This window comes from Micrasema longulum, unplaced genomic scaffold (assembly GCF_059751315.1).
Source record: "Micrasema longulum isolate JH-2025_06_02 unplaced genomic scaffold, ASM5975131v1 h1tg001567l, whole genome shotgun sequence".
In the NCBI taxonomy this organism is placed as follows: Eukaryota; Metazoa; Arthropoda; class Insecta; order Trichoptera; family Brachycentridae; genus Micrasema; species Micrasema longulum.
In genome coordinates this window covers 201,210-228,975 of record NW_028278750.1, presented here as the reverse complement: position 1 = coordinate 228,975, position 27,766 = coordinate 201,210, and the positions used below count along the sequence as shown (strand labels likewise).

Below are 27,766 nucleotides of genomic sequence, written 5' to 3'. Positions count from 1 at the left end.
TTACAAATTTAATCGCTCAACGTCGACGATTTTGACGAGTTTATTCACCGAAATACGGTGTTTGTTTACGCATTTCCTCACCGAAATACGGTGTTTATTTACGCATTTCATCACCTTAAGACGGTTATTATTAACGCATTTATTCACCAAAGGACGATGCTTACTGTTTCTTTTAATAACAAAAACACGAGTTACATTTACTTATTTGGTCACCATAACACGATGTTATTTTACAAATTTAATCGCTAAAGGACGACGTTATTCTACAAGTTTATTCACCAACAGACGGTGTTTGTTTATGCATTAATTTACCGAAAGACGGTGTTTATTTACGCATTTCATCACCTTAAGAGGGTTATTATTAACGCATTTATTCACCAAAGGATGATGCTAACTGACTCTTTTAATAACCAAAACACGAGTTGCATTTACTTATTTGGTCACCATAACACGATGTTATTTTACAAATTTGATCGCTCAAAGACGACGTTTTTGACGAGTTTATTCACCAAAATACGGTGTTTGTTTACGCATTTCCTCACCGAAATACGGTGTTTATTTACGCATTTTATCACCTTAAGAGGGTTATTATTAACGCATTTATTCACCAAAGGACGATGCTTACTGTTTCTTTTAATAACCAAAACACGAGTTGTATTTTCTTTTTTGGTCACCATAACACGCTGTTATTTTACAAATTTAATCGCTCAACGACGACGTTTTTGACGAGTTTATTCACCAAAATACGGTGTTGTCAACGCATTTAATCACCAAAAAAAAGTGTTTATTGACGACTTTAATCACCTGAAGATGGTGATTATTTACCTATTTATTTAACCATAGACGGTGTTTATTGACGCATTTAATCACCTTAAGACGGTTATTATTGACGCATTTATTCTCCAAAGGACGATGCTAACTGACTCTTTTAATAACCAAAACAAGAGTTGCATTTACTCATTTGGTCACCATAACACGATGTTATTTTACAAATTTGATCGCTCAAAGACGACGTTTTTGACGAGTTTATTCACCAAAATACGGTGTTTGTTTACGCATTTCCTCACCGAAATACGGTGTTTATTTACGCATTTAATCACCTTAAGACGGTTATTATTTACGCATTTATTCACCAAAGGAGGATAATTACTGACTCTTCTAATAACCAAAACACGAGTTGCATTTACTTATTTGGTCACAATAACACGATGTTATTTTACAAATTTAATCGCTCAAAGACGACGTTTTAACGAGTTTATTCACCAAAATACGGTGTTTGTCAACGCATTTACTCACCGAATGACGGTGTTTACATACGACTTTAATCACCTGAAGGCGGTGATTATTTACCTATTTATTAAACAAAAGACGGTGTTTATTTACGCATTTAATCACCTTAAGACGGTCATTATTTACGCATTTATTCACCAAAGGACGATGCTTACTGACTCTTCTAATAACCAAAACACGAGTTGCATTTACTTATTTGGTCAAAATAACACGATGTTATTTTACAAATTTAATCGCTCAAAGACGACGTTTTAACGAGTTTATTCACCAAAATACGGTGTTTGTTTACGCATTAACTCACCAAAAGACGGTGTTTATTGACGACTTTAATCACCTGAAGATGGTGATTATTTACCTATTTATTAAACAAAAGACGGTGTTTATTTACGCATTTCATCACCTTAAGACGGTTATTATTTACGCATTTATTCACCAAAGGACGATGCTTACTGTTTCTTTGAATAACTAAAACACGAGTTGTATTTTCTTATTTGGTCACCATAACACGCTGTTATTTTACAAGTTTAATCGCTCAAAGACGACGTTATTTTAAAAGTTTATTCACCAACATACGGTGCTTGTTAACGCATTTACTCACCGAAAGACGGTGTTTATATACGACTTGAATCTCCTGAAGGCGGTGATTATTTACCTATTTATTTTACAATAGACGGTGTTTATTTACGCATTGAATCACCTTAAGACGGTTATTATTGACGCATTTATCTCCAAAGGATGATGCTAATGACTCTTTTAATAACCAAAACACGAGTTGCATTTACTCATTTGGTCACCATAACACGATGTTATTTCACAAATTTAATCGCTCCAAGACGACGTTTTTGACGAGTTTATTCAACAAAAGACGGTGTTTGTTTATGCATTAATTTACCGAAAGACGGTGTTTATTTACGACTTTTATCACCAAAGTCGGTGTTTATTTACGCATTTAATCTCCCTACGACAGTGTTCATTTACGCATTTACCTACCGAAAGACGTTGTTCATTTTACGCATTTACTCACCGAAAGACGGTTTTTGTTTACAACTTTAATCACCAAAAAAATGTGTTTATCGACGACTTTAATCACCTGAAGATGGTGATTATTTACCTATTTATTTAACAATAGACGGTGTTTATTTACGCATTTAATCACCTTAAGACGGTTATTATTAACGCATTTATTCACCAAAGGATGATGCTAAATGACTCTTTTAATAACCAAAACACGAGTTGCATTTACTTATTTGGTCACCATAACACGATGTTATTTTACAAATTTGATCGCTCAAAGACCACGTTTTTGACGAGTTTATTCACCAAAATACGGTGTTTGTTTACGCATTTCCTCACCGAAATACGGTGTTTATTTACGCATTTAATCACCTTAAGACGGATATTATTAACGCATTTATTCACCAAAGGACGATGCTTACTGACTCTTCTAATAACCAAAACACGAGTTGCATTTACTCATTTGGTCACAATAACACGATGTTATTTTACAAATTTAATCGATCAAAGACGACGTTTTAACGAGTTTATTCACCAAAATACGGTGTTTGTTTACGCATTAACTCACCAAAAGACGGTGTTTATTGACGACTTTAATTTATTTATTTACCTTTTTGTACATAATGTTATTTGTACATTGGCGGGCTTATTGCCAAATGGCAATTTCTTCCAACCAACCAATAAAATAAAAGTTTTATTTTTATAATTCAAGTTACAGAACATATTCAATAGAAAAAAAAAAAAAAAAAGATTAAAAAGTGAAAAATATATAAAAATAGAAATAAACGTATTTGTTTATAAATTACCTTAAATCAAAACCACTACTCAATGGGAAAAAGGAAAAAAGCGGAAAGAGGAAAAAGGAAAGGAGGAGAGATTAAGGAAGAGAAAGGAGATGTTTCTTCAGACGTGATTTAAACAGAGATAATGTAGTAACATCTTTGATGGTGGGTGGGAGATGATTCCACAGTCGAGCCGCATGGACACTATATGAGTTAGAGAAGAAAGAGGAATTGTGTATGGGTATTAAGAGAGTGCCTTGAGAATGAGAACGAAGAGGTAAACCATGAACTGATAAGCGTTGAAATTTTTCACACAGGTATATAGGAGCGTTAGGACTATGAAGTACATTGAACAGAAGTGAGAGGGAGTGATAGTCTCTCCGCTGTCTAATTTTGAGCCATTTCAGTTGCCTACGATAATCAGAAATGTGGTCATATTTCCTAAGACCAAAAATGTACCTTATGCATGTATTCTGAAGTCGTTCAAGTTTATCGAGTTGCTCACAGCTTAAATCAGTCATGGAAACATCAGCGTAATCTAGAATGGGTAGTAGTAATGCTTGTACAAGAGTGCATTTAGTACTAATGGGTAAGAATTTTTGCAACCTTCTAAGTGAGTGTAGACTGAAAAATATTTTTCGGCTTAATTCATTAGTATGAGCTCGCCAGCAGAGATGTTCATCCATTAGTACTCCTAGATTTTTTACGGATTTCCTGTACTGAATATTGGTACCATTGACAATAAGAGGATTAAGTGAAGGTATGTCTAGCTTACTAAGCAATCTTTGACTACCTGCAAACATAATATGTGTTTTAGACGGGTTTATTAGTAAACCATACTCTTTTGTCCATGTTGACACGCAATTGAGTGTTTTAGACATCGATTCTATTGTTTTGCTGGTGTTTTCAGGTCTACAATGAAGATATAATTGTAAATCATCTGCATAGAGATGATATGAACAATTGAGACAATCTGCAATCGGATTAATAAACAGGGAAAATAGTAATGGTGATAAAACTCCACCTTGAGGTACTCCAGCGGCAATATCGACCCATTCCGATTGATGATCTGGTGTTTTGATGCACTGTTGTCTAGCTCGTTAATACGATCCGAACCATTTTATAACCGGTTGTGTCATATTTAGTGTTTTAAGTCTAGCCAACAAAAGATCGAAATCCACAGAGTTGAAAGCGCTACTGAAGTCGAGTAATGTTATCAAGGTTATCATTTTGTTATTCATTGCGTATCTAATGTCATCTGTAACCTTGATTAAAGCGGTAGTTGTACTATGGCCCGCACGAAAACCTGATTGATTAGGATCAAGAAGATTATTTGACAATAGATAATTATTTAGCTGATTATATACAACTCGTTCAATGACTTTGGAAAAAATTGGAAGAATAGATATAGGTCTGTAATCTTTGACAGAAACTGGTAAAGAAATTTTGGGAAGTGGTATAATAAATGCTTTTTTCCAAGCTTCAGGAAAATCTCCAGTATTTAAAGAAAAGTTTATAATATGAGTAATAACCGGTAAGATAATCGGAAAAATAAAGTGTATCAATCTCATACTCAGCTGATCACTGCCCATAGATTTTGTTTTTATAGAAAGTAAAATACGTTGAATATCAGTTTCTTGAACGGAAGAAAATAAAAACGGTGGATAATTGTAAGAAGCTGCCATACTTAAACGTCGGAGAGTTTCGGATTTAGTGCTGACATCCAGTATTAGTGGAGGTGTAGCAAAGTGAGTATTAAGATCGTCTAGTTTGACAGTTGAAGATAATGTTATCTTAGGTTTACCGGTTTATCTTAGGTTTCTTATTCACCTGAAGATGGTGATTATTTACCTATTTATTTAACAACAGACGGTGTTTATTTATGCATTTAATCACCTTACGACGGTTATTATTGACGCATTTATTCTCCAAAGGACGATGCTTACTGACTCTTTTAATAACCAAAACACGAGTTGCATTTACTCATTTGGTCACCATAACACGATGTTATTTTACAAATTTAATCGCTCAACGACGACGTTTTTGACGAGTTTATTCACCAAAATTCGGTGTTTGTTTACGCATTTAATCACCAAAAAAAAGTGTTTATTGACGACTTTAATCACCTGAAGATGGTGATTATTTACCTATTTATTTAACCATAGACGGTGTTTATTGACGCATTTAATCACCTTAAGACGGTTATTATTGACGCATTTATTCTCCAAAGGACGATGCTAACTGACTCTTTTAATAACCAAAACAAGAGTTGCATTTACTCATTTGGTCACCATAACACGATGTTATTTCACAAATTTAATCGCTCCAAGACGACGTTTTTTACGAGTTTATTCACCAAAATTCGGTGTTTGTTTACGCATTTAATCACCAAAAAAAAGTCTTTATTGACGACTTTAATCACCTGAAGATGGTGATTATTTACCTATTTATTTAACAATAGACGGTGTTTATTTACGCATTTAATCACCTTAAGACGGTTATTATTAACGCATTTATTCACCAAAGGATGATGCTTACTGACTCTTTTAATAACCAAAACACGAGTTGCATTTACTTATTTGGTCACCATAACACGATGTTATTTTACAAATTTGATCGCTCAAAGACGACGTTTTTGAAGAGTTTATTCACCAAAATACGGTGTTTGTTTACGCATTTCCTCACCGAAATACGGTGTTTATTTACGCATTTAATCACCTTAAGACGGTTATTATATATGCATTTATTCACCAAAGGACGATGCTTACTGACTATTCTAATAACCAAAACACGAGTTGCATTTACTTATTTGGTCACAATAACACGATGTTATTTTACTAATTAAATCGCTAAAAGACGACGTTTTAACGAGTTTATTCATCAAAATACGGTGTTTGTTTACGCATTAACTCACCAAAAGACGGTGTTTATTGACGACTTTAATCACCTGAAGATGGTGATTGTTTACCTATTTATTTAACAACAGACGGTGTTTATTTACGCATTTAATCACCTTAAGACGGTTATTATTGACGCATTTATTCTCCAAAGGACGATGCTTACTGACTCTTTTAATAACCAAAACACGAAATGCATTTACTCATTTGGTCACCATAACACGATGTTATTTCACAAATTTAATCGCTCCAAGACGACGTTTTTTACGAGTTTATTCACCAAAATACGGTGTTTGTTTACGCATTTAATCACCAAAAAAAAGTGTTTATTGAAGACTTTAATCACCTGAAGATGGTGATTATTTACCTATTAATTTAACAATAGACGGTGTTTATTTACGCATTTATACACCTTTGGACGGTTATTATTAACGCATTTATTCACCAAAGGACGATGCTTACTGACTCTTCTAATAACCAAAACACGAGTTGCATTTACTTATTTGGTCAAAATAACACGATGTTATTTTACAAATTTAATCGCTCAAAGACGACGTTTTAACGAGTTTATTCACCAATATACGGTGTTTGTTTACGCATTAACTCACCAAAAGACGGTGTTTATTGACGACTTTAATCACCTGAAGATGGTGATTATTTACCTATTTATTTAACAACAGACGGTGTTTATTTACGCATTTAATCACCTTAAGACGGTTATTATTGACGACTCGTGTTTTGGTTATTAGAAGAGTCAGTAAGCATCGTCCTTTGGTGAATAAATGCGTAAATAATGACCGTCTTAAGGTGATTAAATGCGTAAATAAACACCGTCTTAAGGTGATTAAATGCGTAAAAAAACACCGTATTTCGGTGAGGAAATGCGTAAACAAACACCGTATTTTGGTGAATAAACTCGTCAAAAACGTCGTCTTTGAGCGATCAAATTTGTAAAATAACATCGTGTTATGGTGACCAAATAAGTAAATGAAACTCGTGTTTTGGTTATTAAAAGAGTCAGTAAGCATCATCCTTTGGTGAATAAATGCGTTAATAATAACCGTCTTAAGGTGATTAAATGCGAAAATAAACACCGTCTATTGTTAAATAAATAGGTTAATAATAACCATCTTGAGGTGATTAAAGTCGTCAATAAAAACTTTTTTTTGGTGATTAAATGCGTAAACAAACACCGTATTTTGGTGAATAAACTCGTTAAAACGTCGTCTTTGAGCGATTAAATTTGTAAAATAACATCGTGTTATTGTGACCAAATAAGTAAATGCAACTCGTGTTTTGGTTATAAGAAGAGTCAGTAATTATCGTCCTTTGGTGAATAAATGCGTAAATAATGACCGTCTTAAGGTGATTAAATGCGTAAATAAACACCGTATTTCGGTGAGGAAATGCGTAAACAAACACCGTATTTTGGTGAATAAACTCGTCAAAAACGTTGTCTTTGAGCGATCAAATTTGTAAAATAACATCGTGTTATATTGACCAAATAAGTAAATGAAAGTCGTGTTTTGGTTATTAAAAGAGTCAGTTATCATCATCCTTTGGTGAATAAATGCGTTAACATGAACCGTCTTAAGGTGATTAAATGCGTAAATAAACACCGTCTATTGTAAAATAAATATGTTAATAATCACCACCTTCAGGTGATTAAAGTCGTATATAAACACCGTCTTTCGGTGAGTAAATGCGTTAGCAAACACCGTATTTTGGTGAATAAACTCGACAAAAACGTCGTCGTTGAGCGATTAAATTTGTAAAATAACATCGTGTTATGGTGACCAAATGAGTAAATGCAACTCGTGTTTTCGTTATTAAAAAGTCAGTAAGCATCGTCCTTTGGAGAATAAATGCGTCAATAATAACCGTCTTTCGGTGACTAAATGCGTTAATAATAACCGTCTTAAGGTGATAGAATGCGTAAATAAACACCGTATTTCGGTGAGGAAATGCGTAAACAAACACCGTATTTTGGTGAATAAACTCGTCAAAAACGTCGTCTTGGAGCGATTAAATTTGTGAAATAACATCGTGTTATGGTGACCAAATAAGTAAATGCAACTCGTGTTTTGGTTATTAAAAGAGTCAGTTAGCATCATCCTTTGGTGAATAAATGCGTTAATAATAACCGTCTTAAGGTGATTAAATGCGTAAATAAACACCGTCTGTTGTTAAATAAATAGGTAAATAATCACCATCTTCGGGTGATTAAAGTCGTCAATAAACACTTTTTTTTGGTGATTAAATGCGTAAACAAACACCGTATTTTGGTGAATAAACTCGTCAATAACGTCGTCTTGGAGCGATTAAACTTGTGAAATAACATCGTGTTATGGTGACCAAATAAGTAAATGCAACTCGTGTTTTGGTTATTAAAAGAGTCAGTTAGCATCATCCTTTGGTGAATAAATGCGTTAATAATAACCGTCTTAAGGTGATTAAATGCGTAAATAAACACCGTCTATTGTTAAATAAATAGGTAAATAATCACCGTCTTCAGGTGATTAAAGTCGTCAATAAACACCGTTTTTCGGTGAGTAAATGCGTAAACAAACACAGTATTTTGGTGAATAAACTCGTCAAAAACGTCGTCTTGGAGCGATTAAATTTGTGAAATAACATCGTGTTATGGTGACCAAATGAGTAAATGCAACTCGTGTTTTGGTTATAAAAAGAGTCAGTAAGCATCGTCCTTTGGAGAATAAATGCGTCAATAATAACCGTCTTAAGGTGATTAAATGCGTAAATAAACACCGTCTATTATAAAATAAATAGGTAAATAATCACCGACTTCAGGTGATTAAAGTCGTATATAAACACCGTCTTTCGGTGAGTAAATGCGTTGACAAACACCGTATTTTGGTGAATAAACTCATCAAAAACGTCGTCGTTGAGCGATTAAATTTGTAAAATAACAGCGTGTTATGGTGACCAAATAAGAAAATACAACTCGTGTTTTGGTTATTAAAAGAAACAGTAAGCATCGTCCTTTGGTGAATAAATGCGTTATTAAAAACCGTCTTTCGGTGACTAAATGCGTAAATGAACAACGTCTTTCGGTTGGTAAATGCGTGCATAAACACATTTTTTTGGTGATTAAAGTTGTAAATAAAAACCGTCTTTCGGTGAGTAAATGCGTAAATAAACAACGTCTTTCGGTTGGTTAAATGCGTAAATGAACACTGTCGTAGGGAGATTAAATACGTAAATAAACACCGACTTTGGTGATAAAAGCCGTAAATAAACACCGTCTTTCGGTCAATGAATGCATAAACAATCACCGTCTTTTGTTGAATAAACTCGTCAAAAACGTCGTCTTGGAGCGATTAAATTTGTGAAATAACATCGTGTTATTGTGACCAAATGAGTAAATGCAACTCGTGTTTTGGTTATAAAAAGAGTCAGTAAGCATCGTCCTTTGGAGAATAAATGCGTCAATAATAACCGTCTTAAGGTGATTAAATGCGTAAATAAACACCGTCTATTATAAAATAAATAGGTAAATAATCACCGCCTTCAGGTGATTAAAGTCGTATATAAACACCGTCTTTCGGTGAGTAAATGCGTTGACAAACACCGTATTTCGGTGAATAAACTCGTCAAAAACGTCGTCGTTGAGCGATGAAATTTGTAAAATAACAGCGTGTTATGGTGACCAAATAAGAAAATACAACTCGTGTTTTGGTTATTAAATGAAACAGTAAGCATCGTCCTTTGGTGAATAAATGCGTTAATAATAACCGTCTTGTGGTGATTACATGCGTAAATAAACACCGTCTATTGTTAAATAAATAGGTAAATAATCACCGTCTTCAGGTGATACAAGTCGTCAATAAACACCGTCTTTCGGTGAGTAAATGCGTAAACAAACACTGTATTTTGGTGAATAAACTCGTAAAAACGTCGTCTTTGAGCGATTAAATTTGTAAAATAACATCGTGTTATGGTGACATTATGAGTAAATGCAACTCGTGTTTTAGTTATAAGAAGAGTCAGTAAGCATCGTCCTTTGGTGAATAAATGCGTTAATAATAACCGTCTTCAGGTGATTAAAGTCGTAAATAAACACCATCTTTCTGTAAATTAATGCATAAACAAACACCGTATTTTGGTGAGTAAATGCGTTAACAAACACCGTATTTTGGTGAATAAACTCGTCAAAAACGTCGTCGTTTAGCGATTAAATTTGAAAAATAACAGCGTGTTATGGTAACAAAATAAGTAAATGTAACTCGTGTTTTTGTAATTAAAAGAGTCAGTCAGCATCATTATTTGGTGAATAAATGCGTTAATAATAACCGTCCTCGGGTGATTACATGCGTAAATAAACACCGTCTATTGTTAAAGAAATAGGTAAATAATCACCGTCTTCAGGTGATTAAAGTCGTCAATAAACACCGTCTTTCGGTGAGTAAATGCGTTTACAAACACCGTATTTTGGTGAATAAACTCGTCAAAAACGTCGTCGTTGAACGATTAAATTTGTAAAATAACAGCGTGTTATGGTGACCAAATAATAAAATACAACTCGTGTTTTGGTTATTAAAAGAGTCAGTTAGCATCGTCCTTTGGTGAATAAATGCGTAAATAAAAACCGTCTTTCGGTGACTAAATGCGTAAATGAACAACGTCTTTCGGTAGGTAAATGCGTAAATAAACACCCTTTTTTGGTGATTAAAGTTGTAAATAAAAACCGTCTTTCGGTGAGTAAATGCGTAAATGAACAACGTCTTTCGGTAGGTAAATGCGTAAATAAACACCTTTTTTTGGTGATTAAAGTTGTAAATAAAAACCGTCTTTCGGTGAGTAAATGCGTAAATAAACAACGTCTTTCGGTAGGTAAATGCGTAAATGAACACTGTCGTAGGGAGATTAAATGCGTAAATAAACACCGACTTTGGTGATAAAAGCCGTAAATAAACACCGTCTTTCGGTAAATTAATGCATAAACAAACACCGTCTTTTGTTGAATAAACTCGTCAAAAACGTCGTCTTGGAGCGATTAAATTTGTGAAATAACATCGTGTTATGGTGACCAAATGAGTAAATGCAACTCGTGTTTTGGTTATCAAAAGAGTCAGTAAGCATCGTCCTTTGGAGAATAAATGCGTCAATAATAACCGTCTTAAGGTGATTAAATCAAGGGTCTATACTCGGTCCGTTGCTATTTATTATATACATCAACGATGTGACAAAATGGGGCATCAAAGGAGGAATACAGCTTTATGCAGATGATACGACTATTTTATATCACACTAAAAACAAACAAGATTTACAGAAGATGGTTGAAAGTGACGTTTTACATCTGGCGGAATGGCTGCGTTTAAATAAATTGAGCTTGAATGCAAAAAAGACTCACTACCTTCTATTTGGAAACAAGAGTAATGAATCTATTGATGTCTTTATTGGTGTTGATCGTCTGGAGAAAAAAAATAGCACTAAGTACTTGGGACTGTTAGTGGACTCGCAGCTTACTTGGAATGAACATGTTGAGCGCGTGAAAGGAAAGATTGTCCCTGTAGCTGGAATACTGTACAGATTTCAGAGAATGCTTCCAGTTTCGCTGCTTCGAGCAATCTATTTTTCTATGGTCCATTCGCATTTATCATACCTATGCTGTGTTTGGGGTTTTGTAACTAAGAGCAAAATTTCTGAGGTGCAGATTATTCAGAATAGAGCGATCAGAAATGTGTTTCACCTACCGTATGATACTCATGTAAGGGACATTTATTTTGAAACAAAAATCATGCCTTTTAGCATGCTTTCCTATTTCGAGATAACTGACACTATCATCTATACTACTCTCGACTCAATGCACAGTAACATAAAGCCAGCTTTCATTGGAGACATCCATCGGTACAGTACTCGATCAAAAAACAATATATATATTGGATCTGTGAAGTCTACGAAGTTTGGTACTAGATCTTTACAATACATAGGTTTCGAGGAATTTAATAAATTGCCACAAGAATTTAAAGTACCTATTTCAAAATATAGAAACAGGACGTGCGAATTGAAGAATTATTTTTTCCAGAAGTACTTTGAATAAATAATGTTAGTTTATAGAGAATGCGCATCTTGAACATATACCTTTTAATATTTCACCGTTTTTGCTTGTATATGTAATTTTTAATACTATTTAAATGTTATTTGTGTTTTTTTCTTTTTATGTACTTTTTTTGGCTTGTATACATAATTTCAATTTTTTCAACGTTTTTGATAAAAAAAATTAACCTGTATTGGGTGTGCGCATATTTTGTTAATTAAAAAAAATGATTTAATTTTGTACTAGTTCAGTATGTATATATACATCCATGTAATTTTTAAACTTTTTCAATTTTCTTTCCCAGATTGCATAATGTAAACATTATTTTGAATTTATTTCCATGCCTAGTATTCTGTTTATTCTGTTATTTTCAAGTATTTTTCATACCCTTTTTAATTTGTAGTATACCATAATTTTAATTTTTCTGCTTTTGTTAAATAATATTATAGTTTAAAATTTTAAAAAGTCTCTAAAAAAAATATTATCTGTATGTCACTAAATGAGTTTTTTTTTAAAAAACTCCTTGGGAATATTGTATATAATTATGTATAATATGTTTTCAATATAATAAAAAAAAAATAAAAAAATGCGTAAATAAACACCGTCTATTGTAAAATAAATAGGTAAATAATCACCGCCTTCAGGTGATTAAAGTCGTATATAAACACCGTCTTTCGGTGAGTACATGCGTTAACAAACACCGTATTAAGGTGAATAAACTCGTCAAAAACGTCGTCGTTGAGCGATTAAATTTGTAAAATAACAGCGTGTTATGGTGACCAAATAAGAAAATACAACTCGTGTTTTGGTTATTAAAAGAAACAGTAAGCATCGTCCTTTGGTAAATAAATGCGTTAATAAAAACCGTCTTTCGGTGACTAAATGCGTAAATGAACAACGTCTTTCGGTTGGTAAATGCGTGCATAAACACATTTTTTTGGTGATTAAAGTTGTAAATAAAAACCGTCTATCGGTGAGTAAATGCGTAAATAAACAACGTCTTTCGGTAGGTAAATGCGTAAATGAACACTGTCGTAGGGAGATTTAATGCGTAAATAAACACCGACTTTGGTGATAAAAGCCGTAAATAAACACCGTCTTTCGGTAAATTAATGCATAAACAAACACCGTCTTTTGTTGAATAAACTCGTCAAAAACGTCGTCTTGGAGCGATTAAATTTGTGAAATAACATCGTGTTATGGTGACCAAATGAGTAAATGCAACTCGTGTTTTGGTTATTAAAAGAGTCAGTAAGCATCGTCCTTTGGTGAATAAATGCGTTAATAATAACCGTCTTTAGGTGATTAAATGCGTAAATAAACACCGTCTATTGTGAAATAAATAGGTAAATAATCACCGTCTTCAGGTGATTAAAGTCGTCAATAAACACCGTCTTTCGGTGAGTAAATGCGTAAACAAACACCGTATTTTGGTGAATAAACTCGTAAAAACGTCGTCTTTGAGCGATTAAATTTGTAAAATAACATCGTGTTATGGTGACATAATAAGTCAATGCAACTTGTGTTTTAGTTATAAGAAGAGTCAGTAAGCATCGTCCTTTGGTGAATAAATGCGTTAATAATAACCGTCTTATGGTGATTACATGCGTAAATAAACACCATCTTTTGTTAAATAAATAGGTTAATAATCACCGTCTTCAGGTGATTAAAGTCGTATATAAACACCATCTTTCGGTGAGTAAATGCGTTTACAAACACCGTATTTTGGTGAATAAACTCGTCAAAAACGTCGTCGTTGAACGATTAAATTTGTAAAATAACAGCGTGTTATGGTGACCAAATAATAAAATACAACTCGTGTTTTGGTTATTAAAAGAGTCAGTTAGCATCGTCCTTTGGTAAATAAATGCGTAAATAAAAACCGTCTTTCGGTGACTAAATGCGTAAATGAACAACGTCTTTCGGTAGGTAAATGCGTAAATAAACACCTTTTTTTGGTGATTAAAGTTGTAAATAAAAACCGTCTTTCGGTGATTAAATGCGTAAATAAACACCGTCTATTGTTAAATAAATAGGTAAATAATCACCGTCTTCAGGTGATTAAAGTCGTCAATAAACACCGTTTTTCGGTGAGTAAATGCGTAAACAAACACAGTATTTTGGTGAATAAACTCGTCAAAACGTCGTCTTTGAGCGATTAAATTTGTAAAATAACAGCGTGTTATGGTGACCAAATAAGAAAATACAACTCGTGTTTTGGTTATTAAAAGAGTCAGTAAGCATCGTCCTTTGGTGAATAAATGCTTAAATAATAACCGTCTTAAGGTGATTAAATGCGTTTATAAACACCGTCTACTGTTAAATCAATAGGTAAATAATCACCGTCTTCAGGTGATTAAAGTCGTGAATAAACACCGTCTTTCGGTGAGTAAATGCGTTTATTTACCTACACAAAGAAAGGTAAATAAGTAAATAGCAGTTTTAAAAAAGAGGAAGAGAAGAAAAAAAAAGAAAAAAGAAATTGCTTTAAATTATTCATTATTATTCCCTTTCCGCATCTAATGATGCATAGGGCACTGCATTGTTACACCAATCGCAGCGTATCTTGATAATTTTTGTTACATAAAGGTAAGATGATCAGTCTCACGCTTTAGATACCAGCCCTGGGACTTTGAAATATTCTTCGTGTGAAAACACCCTTTAAAATAAATATTTCATATCAACCATGTCGCGAATCGAACCCGAGACTTCTCGCATTGGTAGGCAAACGCACTGACCATTACGCCACGAGGCCGACCTTTGTGCTCTAAAAGGAAAGTTGAAAAGTTTACTTCATGGTTTATATAAATGTTAATATTTTACACCAATTATTTTTTTAAATAATTACACACACAAGAGTAAAAAGTTAAAACAAAAGTGAAGAACTAATCATTGTTTGAATTTTTAATTGTTATTTTTAAACTGAAAAATGGGCACTGAAACAACCGATGTTCGATACTCTGGGGAAGAAATATCATCGCATGGACAATAGTCATCATTCCTTAATTTAACCCTGCTAAGTTATAACGACTGAATAATTAAATATTGCGATTGCTCGAATGATCGTTTACCAAATAACAGCGGATAAGTCGTTAGAAGTTTTTTTCCTTGAAGCAAAACCAGTAACTCTCTGAATTAAAAACAAAATCGTTATTATTTTTAATTGGGATTTTTTCACTCTTGGCTGAGCGAAACGGTAAATGCGTTTATAAAAGTCAACCATCTTATATTTAATTTATTTTAAGTTTCACATTTACAAACTGGTATTTATTTAATAATATATTTTGGAGTCCTATATTCAAACAACACTTGAATTGTATAGAAAAAGATTGTAAATTTTCTCTTTATATGGAGGAGAGTAAAATGTATCCGGTTAATTTTTGTTCAATGGTCGTTCATGCAACGTAGGTGATTCTATAAGCCTCTACGTGCGTAAAGGGATCATATTTTTCAATTTTTTACCCATGGTCTCAACGTGTACAGTATTAAGGGCTTTTTGAAGTCCAAGATTACTCCAGTTACTAAAATTCTCGCATCTACGCTTTTTTTAATATAATTTATTCATCTTTCAAATCATTACAAAATAAAGGTTTTTTTTTCATTTTTTAAAAAAGAAATCTTTGCGTTGTTATGATTTATCCAAGTATTTCAATTCTATGGTCCATTTTCAACGAGTTGTAAATAACTCACAGTTATAAAATGGGAACTAACTTATGGTAGAGCGGGGTGCGAACCTTGGACCTGTGATCCGTGAGTATGCGACACTAGCCACTGGACCACCACCCGGTCCGATTCAATTTTGCATTGCTTTTATCATTTGCCTATCTTCTTTTTCAATTCTATTTTCACAATTACTTATAAAATGAAATTTTGATAAATCCATTTAATAATTTCACAAGTAAAACTTTCTCATTAATAGGATGTCATTCATAATCAAAATCAAGAATTAAAATGGTTAATGTCCTTCTTTTAGAAAGCTTGACTTCGCAAGCGGATCAGGAGAATCACTTTTCACCAGTATGGATCGACATGTGTGATGTCAAAATATTTTTCCGTGAACATTTGAATTGGCATTCTGAGCATGAGAATGGCTTCTCACCAGTATGAGTAAACATATGTGATTTTAAATCACGGTTTCGCAGACATGCATATCGGCACTCTGAGCACGAGAATGGTTTCTCACCTGTATGAATAAACATATGTGATTTTAAATCACTGTTTCGCGAACACCTAAAAAGGCACACTGAACATGAGAATGGTTTCTCACCAGCATGAGTTAACATGTGTGATTTTAACCGATCCTTTCGTGAACATTTATATTGGCATTCGGAGCATGATAATGGTTTCTCATCAGAATGAGTGAACATGTGTGATTTTAAATCACAATTCCGTGAACATGTAAATTGGCACACTGAACATGAGAATGGTTTCTCACCCGTATGAGTTAACATGTGTGATTTTAAATCATGATTTCGTGAACATTTATATTGGCATTCGGAGCATGAGAATGGTTTCTCACCAGTATGGGTGAATTTGTGGCTTTGTAATGTACTTCTCTGCGAGCATTTAAATTGGCACTCTGAGCATGAAAATGGTTTCTCACCAGTATGAGTTAACATGTGTGATTTCAATGCATTCCTGTGAGAAGACTTAAATTGGCACTCTGAGCATGAGAATGGTTTCTCACCGGTATGAGTAAACTTGTGTGACTTCAATGCATTCCTGTGCGACGACTTAAATTGGCACTCTGAGCACGAGAATGGTTTCTCACCAGTATGAGTGAACATGTGCGATATCAAATCACACCTTCGTAGACATTTATATTGACACTCTGAACAGGCAAAATATTTCTGGCTTGCTTGTAAACCTGAAACAAAAAGATCATCATTTTTATGTTATGTTGTATTTATGAACGCAAGATTTTTGATGTACGCAGATGATAAAAAAATATACTTCAAAGTTAAGAATCCCCTTGACTGTCTTAAACTTCAAGATGATCTAAACCGTTTGACAGAATACTATTTGAAAAATCGTATTAACGTCAATGTATCAAAGTGTTTGCTTATTTCTTTTTCGCGAGGTCGACATCCATTCCCATATCATTATATATGATTAAACCAACTTGTTCAGAGAGTTGATACCGTACGCGATCTGGGAGTTATTCTTGATAGCAAAATTACATTTGAGAATCACTTCGATGACATACTGACCCGTGCACATAGAAACCTTGGTTTTGTACTTCGTACATGTCAGGTATTTAAATATATCGCGTGTATTAAAATTGTCTACTTTGCTCATGTTCGCAGTTTGCTCGAGTATGCCTCTTCTGTTTGGTCTCCACAAAATGTCACACATAAAGAAAAGTTTGAAAAAATTCAATGGACATTTCTTAGACATCTTAACTGGAGCTGCAGGTATACCGATCTCAATTATATGTCTTCCTGCAAAAAACACCACTTGCTTACTTTAGAAGATCGCCGTCTACTGTTGGACATGGGGGTGCTTCATGACATACTCAGTGGACGCCTTGATAGTCCGGCTCTTTTGTCGGAGTTATCATTAAATGTCCCCGGCTACCGCACCCGTCACACGTCGAGCTCTCTATTTCATGTGCCAGCAGTTCGTACGAACTATGCCCAGAACTCTCCACTTATACGTTTTGCTAGTGAATATAATTTGAACTTTCCCCTTATTGATCCATTTGATTGTAAAAAAATAACATTTAAAATGCGCGTCTTAAAACATACTTTTTTGTCTTATACTTAGTTTCAATAATAAAGTTTTATTTTATTAAATTTATCTCTAATTCTTAATATTTTATATATATTTATATTTTCGATACCTGACACCCTCTTTCCAATATAACACCCACACACCCACCCTCTCACTCACTTACACTCACACAAACACACTAGTATGTATTGTACGTGTATTTAATGTATTTCTGTGGATATCTGTCATTGGTTTTATTCTCTGTATATGTTATTTGTTATATTTTTATTACATGTATTACTGTTGATATCCCCAATAAATAAAATTCCCCTTCCGTAATTTATCTTTTCTAAAACACGGCAAATCAGCATTCCTTTAAAACTGATTTAGCTTATTTTTTATTCTTAACGGCATTATCACAATTAATGTCCTTTTAGAAGCGAGAGACAGGCGCCGTAGCGCAGTTGATTAGACGGGCAATTGTGAAACTGGCGTTGCGGGTTCGATTCCCGTCAGTTGCAAGAAAAAATCCAAGAAAGATATTTTTCTCAATTGGTCTGGGTGTTGTGGTGAATGTTTCATTACCTCTTTTCATATCCCCTCTTTCCCACCTGCTGACAAGCCTCTAAATAGAGACTTAGCGGGTCATTCCTTTTGAATATATATATATATATAAATATATGAACTTTTAAATATACGGCAAAAACTAAAATAGCAAATATGTAAATGTTAAACATCTTAAAATCTTATAGAATAAAGAAGGCGCATTAAAAAAAAACTGCAGCTACCTCAATTTTATATCAGATACTCTACCAAAGGAGTTAAAGTCCACTGTGTACCATCATCCATAGTCCACAGACGTAATCTCAGAGCAGATAATGTGGAAGGAAATATTACTTACTTGAGACAATTTTATTATTACGTGTGGAATTTGAACATTCTTGTTTAACGTCTTGATACTCAATATCTATCTCTGTGAATATAACTTTATCACTGGATATCCTAGACTGGTCAGTACTGGTCCACGGTTCAGCCTTCACGGTAGCAACACCGGGCTCCTTGATTCTGTAAAGACTTGGCGTCCTTTCCCCCGTATGGACAGTATCTCCTTCTACAAGTACATCGCCAGTCCCCGATTCAGCCTTCACGTTGGTAACAACTGGCTCCTCTCTTTTAAAAGGACATGGCGGCCTTTCCTCAGTATGGAGAATATCTTCTTCTAAATCGCCAGTCTCCGGTTCGGACTTGACAAGAGCAAAACCTAGCTGCTGATTCCTGTGGGGACTTAGCGCCCTTTTCCTAGTGTGGATAATATTTCCTTCTGCATCATCAGTCCCCAATTCAGCCTTTACAGTAGCAACTGCTGGCGCCTCCCTTTTGAAGAGACATGGCGCCCTTTCCCCAGTTTTGAGAATATCTCCATCGACATCATCAATTCCCGGTTCAGTCTTAATATTCTCTAAAGTGAATTCCATACTTTTGCTTATATAATGGGTACGTAGTAAATCTTTGATGAATCTGAAAATAAATATCCTTTTAAAATGCTAACTAATGACTAGAGTAGAGTTTTTTTTTTTAAGTTGCAAATTATTTGTACCTTGCTTGTTTTATATGCAAGGTGTTATCGAATATATTTATCTTTATTCAGTTGACTTAAAAAATTTTACCGTAGATAACAATAATAAAAAAAATATATTTTAATGTTAGTTATAAAATAAATCAAATAAAATAAACATTGAATAACGAGCGTCTTGAGGGTGCGGCGGTGGACCTGGCTCGGACACGTGCTGCGCATGCCTCAGGAGAACCTAAACCCTAGTTGCCTCTTCTTTAAACCTGCGGGATCACGCTATCCTGGAAGGCCGTCAATGACGATCTTTAGACTTTATTCAGCGGAATTAAGGGGCACTGGATTGACATGGGAAGAAGCGAGAGTGCTGGCTGGCGATAGGGTCTCCTGGAGGCAACTGGTGATGTCACATGCTCCACTTATGAGCGGATGTAGAAAATAAGAAGAAGAGAACAATAATAAAAACAAAAGCAGCATTAGAATAAACAAAATAACTTTAGAAATATTACATTAATTATTTTTTTTAAGTCGTAAAAGTTAGACACAAAAATAACAAAAGGAGCTAAATACCACTATTAAATAATTTAGCCTGCTTGATCGTCCCTGTAATGAATCGAACAGTCTCTCTTCGTGTATCATTACAGTTCAGAAGCTCAGCTAGGTTATTAGTCGCGGCAATTCGAGTGCATTCAAGCTCCCAAATCGGCCTATCAAACATTAGACAGTATATAAGATGTTCTACAGTCTGCTCAGTAATGCCATCACATGGACAGCAACTATCGTCTCGCAGCCCAGGGCAATGCAGATATTCCCTCATGCATCCATGCCCCGAGAGAGCCCGAGTAATTTCATATGTAGGCGTTTCATGCTTCCAAAATGTTTTGGCTAGAGTAGAGATTAGAGTACCACTCTCTTTAGGGCAGTCATGAATGTGGAGATAGCTATGTTGATCGCCAACCTTTGCAGATGAGACGCAGACGGCGCTAAAAGAAGAACAATCATTTTTGCACAGTAATGTTTCGAGTATGTCCAAATTTTTGTAGACAAGGACTGGATTTAACCCCCTAAAGAGCTGTTAATAAAAACATATGACAACAGCGATGAAGGAAATTGTAGAGAAGGGAATATATGTTTAGATAATTTATATAGAGACATTTTTTTCAAATCACCTCAAGGGCGTTGCACAATAAATAAATATCCCAGCACGTCTTGCAGCTACAGAGCGCATGGACGGTTGGGATTCTAGTTCCTCGTCTCCAATTATAATATATAGGAGCAAGATTACAGCACGTCTTGCAGCTACAGAGCGCATGGACAATAAGAAATCTAGCCTCTATTTACATTATTTTTTTAAATTTGACAATGAAGTTAAGAGTTTAAGTGATATTTTAACCCTTAGACTGCTAAACAACGATATATCGTTGTTGTTAATCCCTATCATAAAGTTCTAACTAGACTGATGCTGACGTCATAATCCCCAAAAGGGTAAATGAATTCGGGAACTGCTTGTTGCACTTAACCGTCAGTGGTATAAAACATTTTCAAAACATAAAAATTACTTATTCGACGGGTTATTATTCAGTTTCGTACCTATTTCAGCCCTACGGAAAATTTAATACAAAAAATGTTTTCTTACGCGCGGTAAAAATTCGAACATTAAATTGTACGACAAAGTTTCTTGAAAATTAATAAAAATAATATAAAATATTTTAATAAAAACGAACTACTTTGAACGACGTCACTTGTTCATATGAATCATCCAAGATAAATTTTGCTCAAATTTTGTTTAGCATGCATTGATGGAAGTGGTAGGTTTGATAATAAGGGCACTTTGCCCCGCTATCAACAAAAAATCCATTATAATACTGTCGTTTCAATAATAACTATTAAAAAAATGCGCCCTGAGATTGCTGTGCGAGATCATTTTTGTTTGTTTTTATTTTCGATTAAGAAAGGGTTTACAACCGCTGTACGAGAATGTGTTGCGGGCGGCACGAGTTGTCTATCTTGCTCACTCCGCTGGGCTTGAATGAGATATTTATGAAATGGAAGATTTTTCTTGGAATTGCTATTAATTTTAAAAACATTAGTGTGTTTGGAAAACAACGTATTCGACAAAATATTTTTAAAATGTATTAATAATAAGATTTCTGATTAGATTCTTGAAAAACTGCGTAGCAGCGTAAGGGTTAAAAAACGAAATAAAAAACAAATATATAAAAATAGAAGTAAGATAACAACAAGTCTTGCAGCTACTGAGCGCATGGACGGTTGAAATTCTAAAACCCATTTACTAAATTTAGATATTTGATAGTTATATTATTTATTGTTTCAGCATTTACTTTGTGGAAAAACATTTCGAATTTATTGAAAATAAAACACTTTGAAAATTTACCACACAAGAGTTTACAGAGATACATCAAAACACGACTAGTTTCGGGTAATCAGTATTACCCATCCTCAGGTGTAAATATAAACTAAATTAAAATACATACACAAATTAATACTGATAGGGCCGTCGGAAGGGGGACGGCAATGTGTGGTGGAGGGGGGGGGGGGGGGTTTCCTAATTATGGGGAATATTGATAGCAGGGGTGATGCATTTTGAAATATAATATTATTGATTAAAGTTTTCTCTGAATTTTATTTTTGTGTTTCAATATTTGATAAATTGTTCATTATGGTGTCTTTGTTTATGACCGTATGCAAAAGTTTAATTTTTAGTGAATTACCAGAAACTAGTCGTGTTTTAATGTATTAAACTCTTGTGTTCTAACAATTAAGAAGTGTTTTATTTTAAATAAATATTTGATAAATAATAACATTCACATATTATGATTTATATATGATAGCTATCATCACAAAAAGTCTTGCAGCTACAAAGCGCACAGAAGAGTGGAATTTCAGCAACATAAGATTGATTTTAAAAACAATATTTTAAGTTTGTCCAAATTTTTGTAGACAAGGACTGGATTCAACTCCCTGGGGAGCTGTTTATATTAACATGTTACAACAGAGATGAAGAACATTTAAGAGATGGTAATATTGAAGTATAGGCACCTACAGGGCTTATGACCTGCCAATGGCTGGTTTAAGTGGCCACTTTACACACTGTGTAACATTCACCATTCTGCCTATATTTGAACATCTATATTCCTTCAATTCTTTCGTCTGTTGATGTTTGTGAAGTTAAAGAGCTGAAACCTTTATTTATGCGGGTGAGATTCATCTAATTGAATTATTTCACCTACATACTAGGCAACGCCTGAAAATATTATTTTTTCAATTTCTATACTTCTTCATGGACCAGGTAATTTATTAACAATATTTTGAGTTTGTCCAAATTTTTGTAGACAAGGACTGGATTCAACTGCCTAGGGAGCTGTTTATATTAACATGTTACAACAGAGATGAAGAACATTTAAGAGAAGGTAATATTCAAATATATTTCATTGTTCAAATATAGGCAGAATAGTGAACATTCAAATATATTTCATTGTTCAAATATAGGCAGAATGGTGAATGTTACACAGTGTGTAAAGTGGCCACTTAAACCAGCCATTGACAGGTCATAAGCCCTGTAGATGCCTATACTTCTATATTACCTTCTCTTAACTGTTCTTCATCTCTGTTGTAACATGTTGATTTTAAAAGTTTACAATAAAAAAATAAAAAACACAATAATAATACATCGAGCCTATGCTGAGTTCTTTAACTAGTAAGTATGGTAATTAAGTGAACATGTAACAGCACAAAAAGTCAACGATAACAAAACTAGAGAGACATTGGCTGGTTTGAATGGCTACTAACACTCTGTGTGTGCAAGAGAAGCGATTTGCAAATAAATGTTGATAAATCGAAAGTGATGGTTTTTGAAAGGGATGAAAATATGACTAAATGTGAGATCAGTGTGAACGGAGATATTATGAACCAGGTAGAAGAATGTGTGTATCTGGGAAGTGTGTTTACTAGGGATGGAAAGGAGGGTGAGTGCCGGGAACAGGGTGAACGGTGCACTGAAATCTACTTTGGCAAACAAATGTTTATTGCAGGAGGAAAAACTAGCAGTTCACAATGAGTTCTAGTGCCAACTCTAATGTATAGGAGCGAAGTATGGTATTGGAAACATAATTATGAAAGTGGGTTAAATGCTGTCGAAATGCGATCCCCAGGGCGAATGTGTGGTAAAACGATGCATGATAGGTGCACAAATGTCGAGATCCGTGAACTGTGCAAGGCTGAGACATGCATTATCGACAGAATCAAGAAAGGGGCGCTGCGTCGGTTTGAACATTTAGAGCGAATGGACAGCGAAAGAACGGGTAAAAGGAACTACGATGCGAATGTCACGATGGCACGATCAATTCCATCAAATACTTATAGATGGACATGTCAGGAGTATAAGTATAAATAATCAGCATGCGAGACGTCTGTATGCAAAGACAGAGTGATATGGCGTTCTATCCTCTTTGCCTACCCCTCCGGGACAACGGCGTGATGGTTTGTTTGTTGTTTTTTTGTTTGTAATAATCACTATTTTGCCTATATTTGAGTCGCCGGGTGTGCCTTTCTTCACCATGCCACAAAATTTTCAATATATCAAAGGCCTTTTGTAAAATGTCATTAAATCGGCCGTCATTTTGTACTACAGTTGTTTTATGGTGGGTAGAACATTGACATAATCTTATAATATAATGCTCTACTTTACACACTGGAATCGTAACTTACTTTTGTGGCGATTTCTATGTAAACACTTCGTTTAATCGTCCAATAATGTTGTAATTTATGTATTTATAATCCATGAGATATGGACGCGTCCTTAGCGCTCGACAACCTCAGATAAAACGTAATGTGATAGACAATCCACAAACAGACATAGAAATTATGGCTAATGGTTAATCATATTTTGTTAACCTAACTAGGTAGGTACTTTTATTTCGTTGATTGTAGTTTTTGTTGATGGGGTTTATCGATTAATTTAGTTAAAGATATTTGGACAACAAAAGTAATGTATGTAGGTAGATGGTGAGATAAAGTTAATTTAAAAAATCACAATCAATTAAGTCAGTCTTATGACTGTTAATACATTGTTATAAAATACGTTTTTAAAAAAATTAACTTGGGTTAGTTTATTTATGTTCAAAGCATTAACTTTCGGATCAAACATTTAAAATAATATTCACTTACCGGCTTTTCAATATAGCCCATTTTTTGATTAAAAAATTTGGAGAAAACCCAACAATGTTGGAGTATGTCCAATGCTTGCAGACAGGCTAGATTTCCTCCCTAGGGAGTTATTTATATTTGTAATTATTTCGTCAGAGAGGGAAAACATTTTTGAGAAGGGAATATGAAAGTCTAGGCATTTACAGAGCTTATGACCTGTCGTTGGCTGGTTTAATGAACCTCACCCATGTAATACAGGTTTCAGCTCTTTTACTTCACAAAATTCAACAGATGGAAGAGTTGAGGAAATGTGGATGTTCAAACATGGGCAGAATTGTGAATGTTACACAGCGTGTCAAGTGGCCACCTTAATCAGCCAATGACAGGTCGTATATATTTATAGTTGGATAATTTATATAGCGCCATTTTTGTGAAAATCACCTCAAGGGCGCTGTACAATTAATAAATATCCCAGTACGTCTTGCAGCTACAGAGCGCATGGACGGTTGGGATTCTAGTTCCTCGTTTTCAATTAAGATCAATAAAAAAATATAACAGATAGGAGCTAGATTACAGGACGTCTTGCAGCTACAGAGCGCATAGACAGTTAGAAATTTAGCTCCCATTTACACATTTTAAAAATTGACAAATAAATTTAGTGTATTAATGATACAAAAAAAAAAAAAATATATGAATAATAAAAAGGAGTAAGATTACAACACGTCTTGCAGCTACTAAGCGCATAGACGATTGGAATTCTAGACCCCATTTATAAAATTTAGGTATTTTTAAGTTGGTATATGAAAGCTAGATAACCAATCATCGTGCAGCTACAAAGCGCATGGACGAGTGGAATTCTAGCAAAGTTAGAATGATATCAATAAATTTATAATAAATAGAGCATAGTAGTAAGTTTGTCAAGTGTTCATGCCAAGAACTAAGCAATAAAAAACTAAATAAATAAAGCACTGTATCAACTCCATGTTTAACAAAGGGAGATAGATGTCCGAAGAGAATCTTTTGTAGACAGTAGGTAGATATCGTCACCATGTGGTCCACTAGGCTGCTGGAGAATTTCTGGAAACGCACGTGTGTAGACCCTGTAAGACGTGTAAGCCCTGTATATGCCTAGACTACCATATTCCCGTCTCAAAAATGTTTTCCCCCCTCTGTTGAAATAAATTTAAATAAGAAAAATCTACCAATCGTGTAACGTTCAGCATTTTAGCCCCCCCCCCTTCATAATCCCCCTCACACATTCTGCGGCATATCGCAAAATAATATTATTAACATATTTTGCGCATGTTCGGACATGGTGATGTTTGCGTCGCCTTCAACTCTGCATTTAATAAATGTATTTTTTGTAAATAATATGTATACTACGGCGACGGAAAAGGTGAAAATGTATTTTAGTGTTTGCATGTTGGCGTACTGAGTGTCCTGACAAAAATACGAATACGTCTTGATGTACATTTATTTTTTTAACACATTAAAATCATTTTCAATTGCCGCCTCCTAATATTTAATAATTTTACTATTCGTTGCTACTTTGAGTGTTAATGGTTCCTCGTATGCCATAAAGCTCGTATGATAATCATCCATCCAATTTGGTTTCTAGATTAGTTTCTCATAACACACCATTCACGCACTTTTCCTTCTAATGTGCACTTTCATCTGACTCCTTTTTTTCCTTCCGTAATCATTGCTTTCTGTTCGTGCTTTGTCTTATGTTCATACTTTTGGTTAGTCCCAAAATTAGTTTTACGTAATACGAATAGAGTAGGGTAGATTTTACTAAGAAACCTAGTAAATAAATTCATTTAACACATTGTAGTAGGTTAAATTGTTTCGCTAACAAATGATTTTTATGCAGTTGTATTATGGACCAAGGGGGTCTCATAAATTTTGTGAAATCTGACCGGGATCCTGAACACGTGTTGTGGGCGACAAGGTCGGAGCTGAAATGAACTAGAGGCGGGACGCAACCGGAGATATAGTCGGCTCTTTTTGGCACATGCAATTTACGTAAACGATCAATACCGTGGACAAAGGCGACGCTAGTTTTTACTATTTACGTAAACATAAGATGACTCTTTATTGGCTAAGAATGCACCAATTACAGACAGCGCTTTACAAAAGGATGCAATTGTTGCGTTGGAGCTAGGTATTTGTGTGTTTTTACAGTTAGTAAATTTGAAATTATTGCGTAAATAATACGGAAATACTTTGGCAGGGTAAATGATAAGATGACATTGTCTTTCCTGAATAGAAATAATGTATTGTAATTTTATTTTAATGTAACATTCATATGTTTTAGCTAGATAAACTAGAGTAGTAGCATTGACTTGTAGGATTTATTTGAACTTTTTATTATATAAATCATTATACAAAATTGTAGGATATTTAAGTCTATGATAATATGAGCAATAATTAGCCTTGATATTGTGTAATTATATCTTAAATTAAGAATATGTGTATGGAATAAAAATAAACCATAGAAAAGGGAGTGTCCTAGAAAATAGGCGCGCCCAGATGTAGTAAAAAAGGGAATGGCTCCAGGGATCGAGGGTAATTATTTAAGCTTAGGTTTCTGAGAGAGACAGACAGTTCCGAACAAGAAGCCGCAAGAAAGAGACGAACGGAGATCGCCCAAAGAAGAAATTCGAGACACCATCTGGAGATTCAACAGTGATTCACCGCTTTATTTTTAACAAACTGTTCTTTGTTATAATGAAGTGCTTGAGTCAAAAAAGTTCACCAGTTGTTTGACTTGAGAAGGAAAGGCGACCCCCTCACCTGAAAGTTCTGTATGTGCTGGTTTTCACGTACCACTGTTGGTTTGAGCACAAACACTTTCTATTCCACTACTTCATTTGTATAGTCAATAGATCCTTATAACATTTGTAAGTCTTTTTTGATTTTTTAAAAGATATCAATTGAGGGTATCTTGTATATATATAAAGCTGTGCTAACTCCCCCCCTTCGTAAGCAGTATGCACTCGCATGAAGTGAGAATACAACTGCATCTGTTCCTTAGGTCTGGCACCACGCCCCTAAGAGTCCGACACCAATTGGGATGGTACGTGTAGCTCACTCACGTAGGGCTCCATCCCCCTTAATACTCGTGTCGGTCACACTAGACCACGTTGGATGAGTAACCGTCAGGTATAACTACCTTATCTCATATCAAACTCCCGCCGCCGCAGCCTGTTGCCCAGACAATCCTTAGGGTTGGGTATGCTAAGCGGCGGTTTCCAGGGGTAAACCGCATGAG

At 34.5% G+C, this 27,766-nt stretch overlaps 1 protein-coding gene across 1 annotated transcript; it reads right to left on the bottom strand.

The window, feature by feature from the left end:
• Positions 1 to 15,270: 15,270 nt before the first annotated feature.
• On the bottom strand, positions 15,271 to 24,157 carry LOC148274829 (uncharacterized). Its single transcript, XM_088236515.1, has 3 exons — positions 24,055 to 24,157; positions 18,658 to 19,274; positions 15,271 to 16,911 (listed from the first exon to the last, which is right to left on the bottom strand). The coding sequence occupies exons 2-3, from the start codon at positions 19,229 to 19,231 to the stop codon at positions 16,049 to 16,051; spliced, it is 1,437 nt and encodes a 478-aa protein (XP_088092641.1). The 5' UTR covers positions 19,232 to 19,274; positions 24,055 to 24,157; the 3' UTR covers positions 15,271 to 16,048.
• Between the last annotated feature and the right edge of the window lie 3,609 nt (positions 24,158 to 27,766).